At 36.8% G+C, this 20,140-nt stretch overlaps 1 protein-coding gene across 1 annotated transcript; it reads left to right on the top strand.

Annotated features, from left to right (window-relative positions):
• Positions 1-340: 340 nt before the first annotated feature.
• Positions 341-19,435, top strand: cers6 (ceramide synthase 6). Its single transcript, XM_030125564.1, has 11 exons — positions 341-751; positions 1,724-1,829; positions 1,923-2,053; positions 10,409-10,466; positions 13,151-13,201; positions 13,321-13,413; positions 15,344-15,472; positions 15,714-15,820; positions 17,251-17,407; positions 17,558-17,581; positions 18,418-19,435. The coding sequence occupies exons 1-11, from the start codon at positions 375-377 to the stop codon at positions 18,574-18,576; spliced, it is 1,392 nt and encodes a 463-aa protein (XP_029981424.1). The 5' UTR covers positions 341-374; the 3' UTR covers positions 18,577-19,435.
• The last annotated feature ends 705 nt before the right edge of the window (positions 19,436-20,140 follow it).

Below are 20,140 nucleotides of genomic sequence, written 5' to 3' on the forward strand. Positions count from 1 at the left end.
AATCTTTGTCACAAAATAAATCAATGAATAGACTAGAATTGGATGTTACACCCTGGCTGCCATTAGGTGGGAGTGTTTACCAAGCATGAGGAAGCTCTGGTCAGCATTGAAACATTATGGTTTACTTGCTTTGACATTGCACTGTTTTTACACAACCTAATAAATGTGACTTATGATGTCATCACAATTAACCACTAACCTAACAGGTCTATTATTATGAGTTTAATATAAAGTGACAGTAAAATAAGCAATATGAGCAAAATAAAATAATGGTTTCAACGTGTAGTTAAAGACGAATCGGTGTTATTTTGAGTGACAGAGGCAATGAAATCCAGTTTTGTGTCCATTACGCAGCGGCAGAACGACTGTATTGCATGACATTTCAATGCACCAATCACTTGCGGAGACTGAGTCTACTTCCCTACAGTGGAATATCTGAGGGGAAACGGACGGACGGAGATCTACACGGATATCTCATCATCAGCCCAGTCTGCACGGTCAGATCGGCTGTGAGAGCTCGACGTGACACAGCGGGCCATCGACTCCTGTTTCGACCCAGTCACCGAGTCTGCACCGGAGACATGGCCGGTATTTTGGCGTGGTTTTGGAACGAGAGGTTCTGGCTCCCTCATAATGTAACCTGGGCTGACTTAAAAAACACAGATGAGGCAACCTTCCCCCAAGCCGAGGACCTGTATCTGGCGTGTCCTTTAGCATTCTGCATCTTTATGATCCGGCTGGTTTTCGAAAGGTGGGTCCAAAACGCATGCGATGTTCCGAGCGGCTTTAAATAGGGTTCTCTATGTCGGTGTGGTGTTCTGCTGAATGATGTGGCACAAGCCGCTGCCTGTGTTTGTCAGTCTGTTAACTAAACAATGGCATCTTATCTGGTTAGCTCACAAATCACCAGGGTAGATCATCCTTCTTTCTGCAGGCCTGCAGCATTACGCGCTGTCTGCATTTGATGCATCTGTCAGTGCACATACACAGGACCAGGACAACTTACCATACCTGCCCAATTCTGCTACTGTTCTGGCAGCATCAAAGCCCAATTTCTGCAAAGCGCTTCATTTTGACCACAGAGCTCCAGCTGCGGTACCATGCGCGTTGCATTACCCTAACCCCTAATAATGTTATACAATGATTGAAATACTGGAAGACACATGCATATAAGAGCCAGGTGTCTCCTTTTGGATCACAGTCGTTAATTTTTCATCTAAACTCTTTCCTTGTGTTCAATGTTTATCCAAGAAAATTCAGTTTTCTAAATAATAAAGTGAAACAGTACAACCACATATACAACCTATAGGTGTTTTTTTATATTACATAGTGCCACCTACATTTAGATTAGATTTAATAGTTTACTTAACTCACCACTACCTGCCAGAAAAGTATTAATTTAATCTGTTACATAAAATGTGGCCAGGTACCTTGTGACAGAGATGAAAAAGTATCTCCATGCTGCTGAGACAATGTTTCAACCACAAATAGCCTTCCTCAGTCCTCAGGACAACATGTAGGAGACCATTTGTGGTTAAAACCACTACCATGTACATGAACAGTAGAATAAAAGATGTGAGAAGAAGGCAGCAGCCTGTCAGTATGTTTTCATCAGACCAGTTCCGATGTACCTCCATCCCTTAAAATAATCAGTTGACCTCTGAGCTGCCAGAGCGCTGCCTCTCTATTAACACAAACCGGTGTCATGATATTTTAATTGTAGGTTTATTGCCAGACCATGTGCGATGGGACTGAAGATCCAAGCTAATGGGCCTCAGAAAGCTCAGCCCAACGCCATCCTAGAGAAGGTTTTCACTGCTATAACCAAGGTTGTGTATGTGTTTCCTCCTTATCAAGTCTTACTCCATGTACTTCAATGAAAGCTACATCTAACTTGTGCACTGTTCATGTTTTCTTTCCAGCACCCAGATGAGAAGAGACTGGAAGGCCTTTCCAAGCAGCTGGACTGGGATGTGCGGACCATCCAGCGCTGGTTTCGACAACGCCGCAACCAGGAGAAGCCCAGCACCCTCACTCGATTCTGCGAAAGCATGTAAGACACTTCACTTTCATCATTCAACATACTGTAATCTAATCAAACTATTCTACTCAGCAAGTAAATACATACAAGTTTACAAAATACATTTATTATAGCCACTTTACTGCTGCTGCTTTTACGATTAATTATTCTGTGATGTGGTGGAAAAATATGTCAGTGCATACAGCCAAGAGTGTGTGCACTGCATTTCACATCATCATACCACAGCTTTGACAGTAAAATCAAGTATGACACCCACTTTGATCAATATCTCATTCAACCAAGTTTCCTGTTCCTGCAAGTTCATTTTCATAGTGTATGAAAATAAAGTGAAAATATATAGGTGCCTAGAAGCACAGTCACACATATACAAACACCTTTGTAATTGATGGCAGTAATGTATTCAGCCTCTTTTACTGACACAATGAAGTAAGTTGCTGTTTTCTGGAATAATATAGTCACGGAAAAACTTATTAGACCGTCAGAAGTCATCAAAAACAATGGTTATGCCATCAAGTACTAACTCCTGTGTGTATCATGTGACTAAAACAGACCGAAAAGAAAACATGGAATGCCTAAAAACACTGTTTTTGTCAGTACAGTGCCATAGCTATTGAGGTAAGAACTGAAGTGATTTTGGTTATTATCAAGAAAACCATGGAAATGGCTAGATATCAGCTCTGAAATTAAATTCTTATGAGCTATTTTTATTGTTATCATTATATTTGTCCAAACAAATGTACCTGTAGTTGTATCAGGCATTAAAATGAACAAGAAATTGAAGGAAACAAGGGTGGTCTAATAATTTTTTCCACATCTGTAGATATATATTGCTGTTTAGTCACTTAACTGGAGTGATGAAGTTGCTAAAACTGGCATTTTTGCTTTCATATAATAATGAAAAAGGAGGTGTTTTCTGAGGATTAATTGCAGTTCTGTTCATTTTTAATACATTGATTCAAAAGGAGCCTAAATACTGGTAGGTTTTGTTGTGGTTGTGTGTCTAGCATGGCTGTATAAAACTGAACCTGTATGATACCGATGGTGCTGTGAGATGAAGATGATAGTCAAATGTGTCCCAATGCAAACCAACAAAACCCACTCAGGCTGTAACAGAGAATCGGCTAATCTGCGGTAGAGCATTTGCCATCAGGGAGATTGTAGTTACTTAGCAGTGTGATGTTAAAGGCCAATGAGCGAGTGTGGCTGTCAGAGCAGAGTCATGTCTGACACCAGTAGAGCCAATCTGGCAGTTAGAGACACAGCGAGCCTCACATCCCTGATCCGCCGGAGGCTGCTGTTCACTCAGGAGAACACTGTCAGCTGATTAGACCACTGGACGGACTACAAACTCTCAGAGGAATCTGATGAAAACGAGTCAGAACTGCTTCCTCATAAACACAATAAGACACTGGATGTATCTTAATATGCCTTGATGACTTTCATTTGATTCAGTTGCACCAACGCTGTAATCTATATTCATCATAACTGACAGCTGATAAAATGTGGCTTTGCACAGGAATCAGAACCACAGTTACTCATATATAACTCATATAATGTAATGAGACATTACCAACAATAACGATGGTGTCATGATGCAGCAGTTCTGCAATACAGACATTCATCTATGATACATTACCATGTCTGTGTAACTGGAGAAGAAAAAAAATGCAGGAATTATGTGCTTATTCACAACACTGAGGTGTCATTAACTGAATTCAAGATTAGACAAATTACAAAGAAATTCACTAGTGTATCCATATCAGGACAGGAAGTAAATTATTGAAAATTTTCCACCCCAGGTTATAAATTCTTCGCATAGACTCTGCAACCTTCAGAACAACAAGCAAATAAATAACACAGCATACGTACTCAAAATACAATATGGCAACATTCACACATCAGCTTTATACAAAATGTCCTTTATTGACCAGGATGAACCATTTGGGCCATTTGTCCATTCTATTTTTAATACAACATATTCCTCCCTGCCTACGGTAGAGTTCTTCAAAGGTGGCTGGTTGCTGTCCTTCCAGCAGCGATTTGCTTCTAATTAGGCCTCATGCAGTTGTTGCAGACTGATCGCATTCGTCACAAGGGCTGATCTGATATCTGTTCTGTTCACTATCCAAACAGAGTCGCATGACATAGACATTAAGAAGATAATAACAATATTGTTGCATAGAGTTGATTTTTCAGCTATTAGATCTGTCACTCTTTACCTCAATATACACCAGAAACTATTTAAAAGAAAGAAGTTTTAATTATTTAAGTATCTTATCTTTTTATGTAATAGAAGATGGTATCATTCGTTCAAGGCCTATTATCAGGTTCAATTTTAGCTTACCGGTCGACAGGCCATAAACTATTGTCATCATGCGGCGTCCATCGGCGTCATCGTCTGTCGTCCATTGCAAAAATTTCAGTCGTCTTCTTCTCCAAAATTACACTTCCGATTGACTTCAAACTTGGTATACAGCTTCTTTATGACGATGTCAACAAAAGTTAGTGAAATTATTTGGATCCGGATCTGATTCTGGATTTGGTGCGACTTTGAAAAATGTCCCCATTATAAGCGATAGGAAGTGGATCGATGCAATAACTCAGTAAATATAAATGATATCAAGTGTAAATTTCTACAGTACAGCCCTGATGGGGAGATGACCTAAACATAATGGTCACATGCTGATCAGGATCTTCTTCTGGATCCGGGAACTTACGGAAAATTTCACATGGGCTCTTATGGGGAAAAAATTTCAATTTTTTTTTTTTCAGTCGTCTTTTTCTCCCAAACTACAGTTCTGATTGACTTCAAACTTGGTATACAGCTTCTTTATGATGATGTCAACACAAGGTATTGAAATTATTTTGATCCAGATCTGATTCTGGATTTGGTGTGACTTTGAAAAATGTTCCCATTATAACAGATAGGAAGTGGATTGATACAATAAATCAGTAAGTATCAATGATATCAAGTTGGAATTTGAATTTCTTACAGATGTGATTGGAATATGACCAAAACATGGGCTATTTCTGTAATAGAATAAATACACATAACTGGGTGATATTAAATGGCATCTGGATACATTTCCCAAAGCTTTTAATTTGGCTGGTAAGCTACAGGGCCATTGGTCCGATTTTTTTTATTCCGATCCTCTATTGCAATCGCTTTGGGGATAAACTGTTAATTGTCTGAACAGTGTCTTATTTATTTATTGTAAGAATTTTGTGTGAAACAGGCCATTTTACCTCTGGGTAAAACTATAACATGCACATTTATGCATTGAAATATCAATAATCAACTAACCCCATGCGATAGATTTTGTTGATTTTTGTCCTCACACTATATTAGACCTTTCCAAAAATACATGAGAATTTTTTTTTACTTTACCCAGTTTGACTATATATATATATATATATATATATATATATATATATATATATATATATATATATATATATATTAGTGGAGTTGTATATTTTCCTATTATTAACATTTAACATAATTTTCTCTTTCATTAGAATGAAATGACTTGGCATGATTATATTTCACTTAACATCGTGTTCAAAACCATCTAAATCAAGACCAATACCATGACTAGATACACAATAGGAAATAAACTTTACAAATATTATAGATTGGTATAGTATTAGAGGTGAAGTGGTTCCCGTCGCAGGTGAATAAGGCAGCCTGTGGAAAGCTTAGTGATTTTTAGTGATTTATTTCGAACACGCAATGAAATTTAACATATATGCGGACTAGCAAAACATAAATAATAATAATACAAATATCAACAATCATAACAATCTTAGACAGAAGAACAGCACAATAGTTCCATTTACATGTCTGAAAAGGGGTGGGAAAAAGTGCAACTTATATCTATTCACACACACACACACACACACACACAGTCATACATCTGTATACACGTACATATGTACATACGTTTATACATATACCCACAGCATACAAGTACACATACACACATACAAATACACATATAATCTTTTACCTATACGTTTATTAATTGTGCTGGCAAATTAATAAAAAATAAATAACTCAAAGAAGGAAATATATACATAAACAACAGGGAACATATGGTGACAATTAATAACTCTCATTCCTGTATCTTGTGAAAAACATTCTCCTATAAGCTGAATCAAGAATTTACACTTTAGTGGAATTTAGTGATATTCTACACCTGTCTGGTCTTAAAATGAAATCCAGAGTCCTCTTTATCCAAGACTGAACAAAAACATACTTGAGACAAAACTAACCCTTTCAAAAAGTGATCTTGAGACCAATCTGGAGTACTACAACACTAACTAAATACAACAAACAACAATGTAATACACAGGCTTATGTAAGTGAGACAAATGTGCTTTGGAAAGCCTTCAGTGAAACAAACGTAAGATGAGACCCCAATTAAAGAGACCATAACACATATGATGCCAAAACTGAACTGCACCAATGAGGAAGTAAATTTAATACCAAATATCATGCACAACAAAGTAAGGAAGTTAAGGTAGGAGTCCCAACAAAAGGAACATTGCAAGTTATTAAAACAGACATAACAGACACAAGAGTTCTAAGTGAGTGGTGAAAGGTGTGGCAACAATGTGAATAAAACTAAAAATACAATAGTTAGCCTGTAAACATGATTTGAGCGTGGATTCTCATCAGTAATGGTTACTCTTCCACCATCCCATGCTACTTCATAACATCATTTTGTACAATGCCGTATATTTGTTTTGATATAATTACAGCATTAGAAAGGTTTTGTATGTGCTCAATGTACAACTTAATTTGCTTTTTTTCTTAATAAGCAATGATTTTTAAGTATACTCTTTTACTAATTACACATCATTGCAGCATTTTTCTTGTATTGCAGCTATTTATTGTGTATTTTTTATCAAGCACAGTAACAAGGCCTGACTAAAATAAATGTAGGTAATCGACGGGAACATATACTGTCAGCAGTAGCCAAGATTACTAACGTTCTCATGACTCCTCTTCTTCAAACCCATATGTAGGTGTGTGATTTTTATATCTTTCAACTGATATCAGTAGACACCATGCTGACACCTAATAAGCGTGTTTGTGCTCAGCAGAAGCTTTTAAGACCAACTGAGAGATCATCCATTTGCATGTGTTTTTGAGAAAGGCCATTCGCTCTGTTTTCATTAGATCAGGTGCAGTTTTCTGGCGGCATATTAAAGTAACCGGCTATTAACAAGCTTTTTCATTTGGCCATTGTGAAATCATGCTGAGTAATCAGAGCAAATTAGTTGAATAAACGAAGGTGGGAGGGACAGCGATTATTGCCTGTAGAGTAGCGGGGCAGGTTTTCTGCTGACCACAGTCACCACCCAACATTAATTCACTTAAAGTGTCTTTAGCTAGCTGATTCTACATCATGTGCCACAAATGAACTGCTGCTCTGAGATAATTCAATTCACAACATTTACAAACCGCTCATTATCATCACTGCATCTGACGAAAGGACATTACAATAACAAAAAACACATCTGTGTCTGACTTTAAACAAATCTATTCACGGGAGCAGTTGAGTCATTGTGATTGTTCATATATAGCAGTGATTCAACAGCACTTGAAAAAGACTCTTGCAGGCTTGATGAACCAGTTGCCATGCAACAGTCTTTACCATGTGCCAGGTAGACTTGTCCAGTTAATTTGGTTTTACAATACTGTTGATCCAGCACAGAAAGCAGTTAGTAATGGCCTCTTTTTGCTTAGCACGCTCACACAGTCATGATTTATACCTCCATGATTTATATCTGTTAAAGATTAACAGAATAACGGAACAAACATTCATCTTACAGAAGTGCTCTGTTAGTTGTTCCTCCACTGAATAAACCAAAATGGATTCACAGTGTTTTGGATGTTAAAGTATTGTTTCACTCAGGGCTGTGGCAGTCAACAAAATTCAGTTTAATATTAGAAAGAACAGTTACAACTTTTGGGGTGTAACCTTGTCTCAGATAATGTTCCTTACAGCTTTTGTCACTGTTAGGGGACTCATTGGAGGCTGATTTGTACCAATCCACATACAATAAATCTACTACTGCACATATTCAAGTGTCCAATAACCATTGTATCTATAAATTGTGAAATTATGAAGTCTTCAGTGAGAAAAGCTGGTCAAAAACTGAAAATCCAGTGACAGTAATGCACAACAGGAGGTCTTTCGATCAGGTGCTGTGGTTAAATTTGTTTGTGTTCTTTGTGGAAAGACTTGCAGCGTCATCTGATGCAACTTCTACAGCCGCATGTCTCTCTGTTTGACCTGGTTTGAATCCTTTCTCCCAGTTGCTGACTGTTATGAGTTGGTTATAGTGTGTATGCACATCTCACTGCTCAGCAATGCTTTGATCATTCACTGTCACCTGAAGCAGTTTCTTCTCTGCCTGCAAGCCCAGACCTCATAATCACCTCCTCCCCTGTTGTGTAGCTGTGCTTCCATTGTGTGTGGTTATGTAGAGATCAGAGTAGACAGGGTTTGGAACCGGACAACAGGAGCATCTCCCTTAGCAATGCAAAACTGATGACGTCTACATTTATCTAGATATAAACAGTACAAGTACAAATTAACGTATGGGTCCCCTGGTTATGTTTACACATAAAAAAATAATGTATCTAAATCCTAAGACTTAGATGAATCTGTGCGAATGAGTTTATGATTTTCCAAAAATTAAAACATAAAGCTTTAGTTAGATTTGGGAAAAAAGCCAAAAAAGTCCAGACTAGAAGATGAAAAAAAATGCAAAGTTAATCAGTCTCCCAAACTCTCAACTGCAGGAAAACATCTCATACCAGAACACACTTACAGCTTCCAAAACCACCAACAAATCAACACTATATATCAACAGACTATATACTCACTGATCTGGATTATAGTATCATCAAGTTTTCTTCTAAAAATTCATAGCTGGTTGTTCTGACGCAGTTAAAATAACACTGTGTCTTATAATCTTTACATGCTGAATCAGCTGATAGTTTACATTATAGCTCTGCTTTTAGACCGTAAACACTGCAACGAAAAACTACAAATCCCCTGTTTTCTGTATGGTTTGTGTTGTCAGTAGCTGAACTAACGATCTGTTTAGAACCATCTAAACAAGGTCAGAACTGTCAGTTTAGTCTGAAGCATGGATCAACAAACGGCCAACTTAGCAAAGATAATAACATCACATAATAACTTTATACCTTAACTACCTATAAACTTCATCATCAAACTTACCTGTGTCGAAGAAACACTGCAATTTCAGCATCAAATCCATGTGTCCAGTGGTGAAAACAACTACACTGCTTCTGTCTTTTATCACTTTGTCACTTTCATTGACTCTAAAAATGGTTTCTTAGTGGTTCTCATCCCATCTGGTCAGTTTCTGATGCTTTGGTCAAAGGCCCATGGTATTTTCCTCACCATGGGAGATTGGCAGAGTGACTCACTACTCCCATTAGTGGTCACATAAATCATCTGGACCATGGATGTAAATAAATTCTCTTTATATATTTACAGTCCAACACATTCTAATGTTAATTTTAGGTGAGTTTTCAGTATTTGATTGTATTATACTATGTATAGTCCCTTTAACCCAGTGGTCCCCAACCATTTTTGTCTTGTGACCCCATTTTAACATCACAAATTTCTAGTGACCCCAGACATTCAAAACAGAGCCTTTTTTTGGCTAAAATTAATTTGTTTTTGATCATGTAATAGTTTGCTATACTATGTTATAAATAAACGTTAATTTTAGATGACATTTAGTCTGTTTAATGTATATTATTATGGACGGAGGCAGAAAAGCCAGGTGTAGATTACTGCACAAAAGTGAGAATTTGATTTTCCTTGGTCAGGATATGTATAGTCAGTCCAGCTTGGATTTACAAGGCTGACAATTAATACTGAACAAACAATAACTCAAACTATGAATTATGAAAGAGCTGCAGCATCTGAAACTGACCACAATGAACATTTGAAAGATAAACAGTACCACAGTGCTTCAGTTTCAGTTTCACAAAATTTGTCATGTCTTTTATGTATTGGGATTGTCTCTCTCAACTCACCATATATTTTTTATTAGTAAGTTTTATTTTTATCAATTATTAGAAATTTCAGGCAACCTCATTTGAATTCCAGGTGACCCCACATGGGGTCCCGACCCCAAGGTTGAAAAAAACTGCTTTAACTTGTAAAAAGTAATGGAAGGTTCATTTCTGAAATATCCTCAATATTTACAACCTTGTATTTAATTTCAATAAGGGCTAAAAAATCAGTTTTGTTTTTACAATATATGACGTTCATCATCTTTCACTTATTACTATTTCTATTCTATTTCTTTCAGGTGGAGATTTACATTCTACCTATACATATTTACCTATGGAGTCCGTTTTCTTAAAAAGGTAAGTTTCCTTTTTTAAGCAAACCAGCATAATGCCTCTTTTACCATCTGTAAATAAACCTAGACTGAGAAAAACCTCAACATATTTTCTAAAATTACTTTCAGCACATATTGATAATCTTATGCTTTCTGAATAAGACTAAGTCGCAGGAATGGCAAGTAAAAGAATGTACTGGTATGAGGGATTTCATTTTACTTTAGAAATGTGTTATAAAGCATTCTATAAAAAGCAGTCATTATGATGAACTGCACAAGGGAAGAATAAGCTGCTGACAGATTTTACCTTGACAACTTTCCCTGTGCTTCCAGCAAAGAGCGCTTTTATAATCCATCTTGGACTATAATGAGGGGCGACTGCTGATCACCACCACTTTTGGGAATAATTCAGAAAACGTCTTCTCTCCAAAGAGTCGGTTAAATGTGTGGCTGAGAGGGATTAATATAATTCATATACTACATTCATAAAAAATACATAAAATAGCACAGAGTAATAGTTCATATCGCAGAGTGGGACAAACGTCTGAACGAAACAAGTTGCATGACAAAGCACTTTGTAAAAACAGTTCATTCCTTGGCTAACCCTGCTGCAGGCAGGCAAGTCTCTCTGGGATTTATTAATAGAACAAGGTGGAGAGGAATGTAGGAGGCGTAAACACGGTTACAATCACTGTTTGCTTATAACACATTTTTTATCCATTCCATGCACTCTACTGAAGTGCTCCATAAAAATATATTGCAACATAATATTCAGCATTTTACAGAACATTTTGATTACTCAGTTTTCATGGTTACATTGTGTGTTAGAGATGCACTTACCGGCCATTTTATTAGGTACACTGTTTCAGCTGTACGTTAATGCAAATGTCTAATAGGTCAGTCATATGGCAGAAACCCAGGCAGATACAGTCAAGACAATCAGAGCTTTAGAATGGGGAGGAATGGTTGTTAAAGTGACTTTGAACATGGTATGGTTATTGGCCTGAGTATTTAAGAAACTGCTGATGTACTGGAATTTTCACACACAACTATATCTAGGGTTCACAGAGGATGGTCCAACGTAGACAAAATATCCAGTGAGCAGCAGTTCTCTTAGTAAAAATTCTCTGTTGATGCCAGAGGGATAGAGGAGAATGGCCAGACTGGTCTAAGCTGATAGAGAGGTAGCTTAAATAACCATTTGTTATAACTGAAGTCTACAGAGGAGTATCTCTGAATGCATAATATGTCCAACCTTGAAGCAGATGGACTACAGCAGCAGCATGTATACCTTCTAAAGTGTCCGGTGAATCTTAAATATTGTATGAACCTCTATATAAGCAGCAAAAACATACCATTAAATGTATGTTTAAGTTGACCCTGTTCTTCCTCAGTTTTATAAAAAAAAAAAAAAGGTTTTCCACCATATTTGTGAAAATAATGTTTTGCTCCTTGGGCTGGTTATTTCAGTGTTCAGATATTTTTATTAAAACACCTACCTGTCAGGGAAGGAATAAAGGCTTAGACTTATTTCTTTCTCACAAGTTTTCACACTGAATTGTGTCAATATAGTACCATTGTAATCTAACTGACCTTACCATTTTTATGAATTTTTAATTTCTGGGAACATTCAACTTCAGCTCGAATTCATTTAGCCTAAAATTAGGGTAAAAAGTCATATTTCAGGATATTTTCCCTTGGCAGCATATGATATATATCTTGGTTAACCCATATAGACCCAAACAGCCACTGATGACCAAAACCATCCACTGATGTAAAATGTTTAAAAACTTCTGAACCACTAATTCTATCAATCCATGTAAATAATTGGTGTAAAATATAGTTTGTCATCTTTTCATGGTCATCAGATATGACCCATTGGGACATTCAGAGGCTCTGTAGTGAACGTGGAAACACTGTCATCTTCTACAACATTGATTCACCAGTAAAACCCATGGCGTTGGATCAATGACAGTGGATGGAGAAACTGGGTTTATGTTCAGTTAATTATATACTTTACTGCAAATATCACTTTTTTCTTCAGTCTTCTCTGTTTCTGATATAATAACACTCAACTTTAATCTTAGCTTTTATGAACATGTACATGATCAATAAATGAAAAATATAAAAATACCAGATTTTTTTTAACTTAAAATTGAAAAAAAAAACTGAGCATAATATTAGAATAAATAGTGATAAATCACTTAAGAAAGGTTAAAAATAGAGAAAATTTCATTTGGGAACTGACACAGAAGTAGCACTGGGTCTTTATGGGTTAAAATCTAATGTTTGTTTTGTTTTGTTTTTTATCTGAATTTGGTAAAGTATGTAGTTCAAACCCAAGACATACAATACTGGTTTTACAGTGTGAATAAAACACTTAACATAAACCCCTGCAGGTTAAATTAGACAAACTAAACAGTTTCAGTGCTAACAGATGAGAGTCACTTTAAATGGAATTAAATACACTCACAGATCTATGAGCAACAATAATGCAACAGTCGACCCATGATACAACACATTGTAGTCCTGAGTCACCAAAATGAATGTCAGGGCACTTGTTTAAAAAAGTATGTGGCGGATCTATGATATTAGTAATATTTATTTATTATAACCCACAACAAGTTGTAATATGAGTATATCTGACTTCCTGCCCATCTCTGTCTAAAACACATTGATCTCTTAAGTCACTGTTTGTGTTTTGTGCAGACTCCATGGCTTTGGAATACTAAAGAGTGTTGGTACAACTACCCTTACCAGGTAAATGTTTACCTTTCTAACACAGAATCACTGAGCCCATTCTCAGCTCAATGACCTGTCTAACTGGAAATTTTGACTCAGAATGTGTTTTAACCTTATGCTTTTGTGTGTTTATGCAGCCACTAACTGTGGACATCCATTATTACTACATACTGGAGCTGTCTTTCTACCTGTCTTTACTCTTTTCTCAATTCACAGACATCAGGAGGAAGGTAAGAATGAAACCCTGCCAAGATCAAACTAATTTTGTAACATCTTGGCTCATATTTGCTTATTTGTTAAAGAATATAGTTTAGGGGTAAAAACTTCTGTGTTGTGTTGTAACTTCTGTTTTTTTCACACTATCACAGGAAATTATCTTTGTATGACTGTCCATAACTTTTGTCACTCACTATGACTCGATTAATGTAACTCCCACAGATGTGTGAAATTTAAAAAATAAATTTAAAAAAATTGCAATAGCAAAAAGTATGAACATTTTTTAACATTCATAAATGGGATTTTCATGAAAACTCCCATTAATCCTCTCCCCATCTTTCCACCACTCTGAGATGTAAGACGTGTCGCTGATTTAGTTTGATTAAAAAGCTTTTGTGCGATTCAGAAACTCTCCAAAGCTGTCACAGAATATTGAGGTGCCACGCAGAGTTTTAAGAATAAGAAAGACTGAAGAAGAAAAAATCTATTTCTAGTTATTTAAATTTGTAATGAGTTTGCAATCAACAGTTGAAATGACAAGTTTTAGGACCCATTCTTTATCCAGAAAAATATCAGAAAATAGCCTGCAATTTACAAATAGACAAATAATCACAAATATTAATCCCTTTTTATATCTTTGTTTATGTAATTGCTTTTTAGATTTATGTCTGATGCTACTGGTAGTTTAATACATTTAAAATCATGTTAAGATAACCAATCAATCAATCATCTGCTGTATTTGCATTATTCAAACCATACCATAAATGAGGTGTGAAAGGTCCAGCTTGGTCAGTGTTCATGCAAATTGAAATGGCGTTTCAGTTTGTATAAACGTTCTTGATGGGCAGCAACTTCACCCCACATTCATCTTCTTTGTTTGTCATGAAAATGGCATTACTTTTGGTTCGTTTAGTATTAATTTGCATGCCTTTCAGCCATTATCTTATTCCTATCTCCAGTCCATCCCCAGCTCTGCCCTCTCCACAACACACCTCACTCAGCGCACTCACAGCAGCCTCATGAAGCCGTGCTGTGTATGCCTTCACTCTGTCATCTCTTTGTTGACTGTTGGCACGTTGTCTGTTTTTGTTTCTCCTTTCAGTTTTTTCATACACAGTACAACACTGAGGAGGTCCTCTGCATCCCCTGCCAATTCCAGTATGTTCTCCCTGCACACTCTCGCCTTGCTTTCATTCTGTATCTTGCATCACTACTCTTTCTTTCCATTCTCCTTTTCATTCTCGTGTCATTTTGGGCTGGATCTGGTCACTTTGAGCTGACAAGCTGAAACATTTCAACAGCTAAATATTTGATTGAGGAATTCTATCCCGTGTCATTTACTATATATCAATCCTTATTCACCTGGAGCTTGATTCCAGGCAAACCTATGGCTTGTACCAAGATGGAACCAAAGCCAAAATGCCACGTATTCTCCCTAATAATTTATCTATAACAGTGATCACTTCAGTTCAGGTTGAGGTTAAATGGTTTTGTACTTGACTTTTATTTCCAGTGCATGAGAAGAAAAGCTTTCTAAACATATTTTGAATTAAATATTATGGTTTGATGGTGATTAATGATCTTGTCAGTTACACAAGATGAATGTGGCTGATTAAATGGAGGCTTCATGCTTATAGAAGTAATATACATGCTGCCACATACCACACCAGAAGGTCAGAAATATACAATATGCTGCGGCTCATGCCAGTCGTGCTGTATATTTGATTTTCTCACTCATCAGTGTAAACACACAAGGCTATTGTATGTTGTTAGAGTAGACATGTTGTCCCCCCAACAAACACTCGGAGCTCCACATTACCACTTGTCTTTGTAGTCTAATAGAGACTGTGGTTTTTTTTTTTGCAGTGACTCAAACTGCTGCGAGACACTTTTCAAAGTACTTTCTGTAGTTACGTGACATTTCCTTGGCAACTGTGTCCCCAGGATTTCCTGATCATGTTCTTGCACCATGTGGCAACAATCTCCCTCATCACCTTCTCCTATGTGAACAACATGGCACGAGTGGGAACGCTGGTCATGTGTCTCCATGATGCAGCGGACGTGCTGATAGAGGTGAGGATGAATTGGAGAATTTAATGCTGCAGATGGACTAATGAGCATATGGAGACTGGATATCTTTTTAATCTCTGTGTAATTTTAAACACAGAATTTTGAATACACTCCTTATGTCATATTCTCTCTTGCAGGGATAGTGTTTGTAGATTACAAACAAGCTTTTAGTGTCTCTGAAATACTCCAAATACTGCATGTCAGTTGTTGACATGTTCAATTGTTCATATTATTTTTTGCCCAGGCTGCTAAGATGGCGAACTATGCCAAATGCCAGATACTGTGCAACCTCCTGTTTGCAATGTTTGCAATTCTCTTCATAAGCTCAAGGCTGGGAGTTTACCCTGTCTGGTAAGAGTCTTCTACTGTTTTCATAACCTGGTTGGAAATGGCTAATCTCAATAAAAATGTTAATCTGTCATTTGCATACCCTGCACTGCTGAGATTTTAAAAACCCCTGCTGGAAGTGTTTTGCACATTTTGGTTGACTCTCACTGCAAAAGCATGTCAGACCCATGAAGATGTCTGTGCTCCTTCTACTACTTTCTCCACAGTTTGTAGCTTAGATACATCTCTGTGAATTTTGTTGCTAAGTAATAGTTACTATGGATACAGCAGTTTTAACCTCTCAAAGAAAGCCAAACAAATCAACAAATGAAAAGCAAATCATTAGGGTCACTGCTTTTTTGCTGAAAACGGTGTCTAGAGTTTCAGCTGTTTGTTAAAACATCTATTATATTTATTGCAAAACAGCCTTTTATTAGTTTATGACTGTTATTTAGCTTTTAGCTCTGTTCATCTGTTCTGTAGTTGATCCATCCAGGGTCCTCTGCAAAAGAACAGGCACAGTTTTAATATTTTATTAATTTCTTGAGTCTTTGTTTTTCCCAGATATTTGAAAGTCTAATTAGATGATGAATGCCAATTACATTTGGCAGTGTTGAAGACATTTGCGTAGTCACCACAAATGAATTTAAGCTCTTGATAGTGTGTGCAAACACATCCCCAGCAGCAGTGTTATCATGCCTTTCAGAAGTAAATGAAGATAGGATTTAGTCTCCTAGTGAGGTACCTGCAGATGTCTGCTTTTCTATGGAATACCGTGCATTCATAATCAGCACAAACATGCAGCTTTAGGCTATTAGATAAGTCTTTAATAACAGAGCTGCAAGTGGCATTCACTCTGTATCTTCTATTGAAGGCACATGAGTAAATACGAGTTTTTAAGTAGATATTTGGAAAAAGAGAAAAAAGACAGCACCCAACCGTTCGGTGCCTTTTTTCACACAGCAATATAGTAATCTGACAGTACCTTTAAGCTCGACTCCACCGCAGCAGTAGTATAGTTGTCATTACTGTAAAGCCGTTGCCATGGCGTCAGCATCGCGAGGATGATTCACAGATAGCCATTTGCAAGACTTTGCCTGGGGATAAATTTAACACTGATCGTAATCATGTGAAACCAAGCAGTGTATTAGGTTTTCAAGAAAATGTACATTATTTTTTATTGCTTTATTGATTTATTGCTGTCAGATAGACATTGTATGCTTTGTTAAAGACATCTGCTTGTGATACGAACACCCCATTAAAAACCAGGTGGTCCATAAAGGACAGACAGCTGGAGAAGAGCCACGTCATTTCTTTTTACTGGCCTCTGTTCAGTTTTGTGATCCTGCTCCTCGGGATATACATTCATTTGTAAACTTAATTGTTGTGCACCATGTTTTACTAATGAAACACATTGTGATAAGAGTTTTCTTCCCTCTATACTGTTTTTGTAGGATTTTAAACACCACCTTGTTTGAGAGCTGGGAGATCGTGGGGCCTTACCCATCCTGGTGGGTTTTCAACCTGCTTCTGATCCTTCTGCAGCTTCTTCACTCCTTCTGGTCCTACCTCATAGTGAAGACAGCATGCCGAGCCATCTCTAAAGGAAAAGTGAGTCACAAAAACTCTGTTGTAATTCTTAGATTTATATCTGTTGTTACATAACAGTATCCTGTGCTGGTTGTACATCTGTAAATACTTTGTGGTGTTATGATCCTCTATTGACTGTGCATTTCTATTCTCTTCCCTGCAATCATCAAGGTGGGAAAATGGAATCCTTTACATGTAAGTAGCCTCAAAGTGAACACATATAATACTGATGGTGTAATGCATATTAAGTTTGATGACTCTTGATTTTTAATCAGGTTTAACCTCATCTGTTCACTTTTTAAAATATTATCATTTTCAGTATTTGTTACTACTGTAGGTTTCCAGTTGTATGTCTGTAAGTCATCCTGCCAGTGTATATTTGGAAATAATTTTAAATGAGTGAGCCTTTAAGGACAGCAAGAGGAAACTGCAAAAAAATATTATAAATACAGTGTACATGTAAACAGACATTGATTTTTAGACAGACCTTTATAAAGTGGCACAAAAACCCAAACTAGGCCTTTCAGAGCGTCATGTGGTTCTGCATAAGTGTCTTGTGATCTATCTGTGTCATACATACGTCCCAGATGCTGATCACCTCCATCTCAGCCTCTTTTTCTTTTCAGAATTATGCAGCGGGACATTTTATGATACAAAAATTAACCAGCCAAGCTGCTACTTTATATTATGTTTTATTATTTTTTGTTGTAAACTAAAACTATATGAAAAGTTTCCTTATAGATGTAGAAATTGTAAGGATTCTTTTTTAATTACAATTATAAATTGGGTAATAAGTCTGCAAAAATAAGATTGATTGTAAGTGAAAGTAATTGTTAGTTGCTGTTCGAGGTCCACATAATGAATTTGCACTCACATTTTATGACTTTAATGCTTGTTGTTGACAGCACCTCCTGTTTTCACAGGCTAAAGCCCATTTGTTAGAGCGTCATACATGGCTGCCACAGATAATGACACAGATAAGGAATTTTAATGAGAAAAATATGATCCGTAACCCTCCCTTTATTCTGCAGGTGTCTAAAGATGACCGCAGTGACATTGAGTCCAGCTCTGATGAGGACGATAGCCCCCCGCCCAATCAGAAGCACCACAGCAGCACCACCAACGGGACCAACAAAACTCACGGGACCAACGGCTACCTGACAGGAGCCCCTTATCCTGATGAACACTGACTAAACTGATATCACAACACTGGAGCCATGCTACAGACACCCTCCATCAATTTATGTGTGCGTGTGTGTGTGTGTGTGTGTGTGTGTGTGTGTGTATTTGAGTGTATGGTGGAGACATGAACAGCTTTGCCTGTCTGGTACTGGAAGTTCTTGATACATTTATGTGAATGCAGTTTTGTTATCAGTTTGATCCTTTACTAATTTCCTTGCGCAGTTTCTTCTCTTCATCTATATATTTGCATCAAACTGCACTCAGTGAAATATCGAAGCACTCCCATCAGTACACCCCACACTCTTTTTAGCAAATGAATGAAAGCATTCCACTTTATGGTGTAAGCATGCTACTTAAACATTCAGTAGACTGGCATACTGGGGGTATGTTTTTATGTTTGTGTCTCTCTATGTTATTTATTTTTTTATAAATACGTTTGCAGATGGTAGTCAAACATCTATCCTACTTTGATGTCATTGTTAAATGATCTTGAACAACTGCACAGCTGTTTTTCACATCACAGTATTAGCAAAGTGCTGAAAATCTGGGTTTACTTTAATCGCTACACCCCCAAAGACATGCCAAAACGATGACTGAGTTCGTCTTCACTCACAAATGAATGGTAATGTGTGAAGTTTACTCACATTTCAGAATACCAACATTTTACACTCAGACTGTATATGAGATGTCAATTAACAGTATTATGTGTGTGCATCACATATGGCTAGATGCTGTATTCCCTATTGACGCATTTTGTTAAGTATTCTGGTACATTTCTGGTAAGCATTTCATTAAAGGTCATTTGCCCTGTTATGAGGCAGACATGAGTTGTTTGAATTATTCAATAAAAAAAATCACGAGGATCGCGAATATGTGTGGGTCTGGTCGATGAGCTTTAGTCAACAAAGAAAACTTACTTATAACCTATCTATCTATCTACAGTTACGGAAAAAATGATTAGACCATCCTTGTTTTCTTTAATTTCTTGTTCATTTTAATGCCTGGTACAACTAAAGGTACATTTGTTTGGATAAATATAATGATAACAATAAAAATAGCTCATAAGAGTTTCATTTCAGAGCTGATATCGATCCATTTTCCATGTTTTCTTGATAATAACCAAAATCACTTACGTTCTTACATCAATAGCTATGCCATTGTACTGACAAAAACAGTGCTTTTAGGCATTCCATGTTTTCTTTTCTGTCTGTTTTAGTCAAATGATACACACAGGAGTTAGTTTTTGATAACTTTCGATGGTGTAATATTTTTTTCCATGACTGTAGATCATTAGTTCATCTGAATACACCATTTACAGCAGTGTGCAAAGGTCTCGACAAGAATATACAAGAAATATATACATTATCACAAGCAAAAGTCTGAATTAAATGCTGTCTACAGACTAAACTTAGCTGATGTGATCCAATAACAACTGAAAATATTTGTTGTGTTGAATAAAACCTGTTTTAGTCACATGATACACACAGGGGTTAGCACTTGATTGCATAACCATTGTTTCTGATGAGTTTTGATGGTCAAATACTTTTTCTGTGACTGTATCTATCTATCTTA

Source organism: Sphaeramia orbicularis, chromosome 21 (assembly GCF_902148855.1).
Source record: "Sphaeramia orbicularis chromosome 21, fSphaOr1.1, whole genome shotgun sequence".
Lineage (NCBI taxonomy): Eukaryota > Metazoa > Chordata > Actinopteri > Kurtiformes > Apogonidae > Sphaeramia > Sphaeramia orbicularis.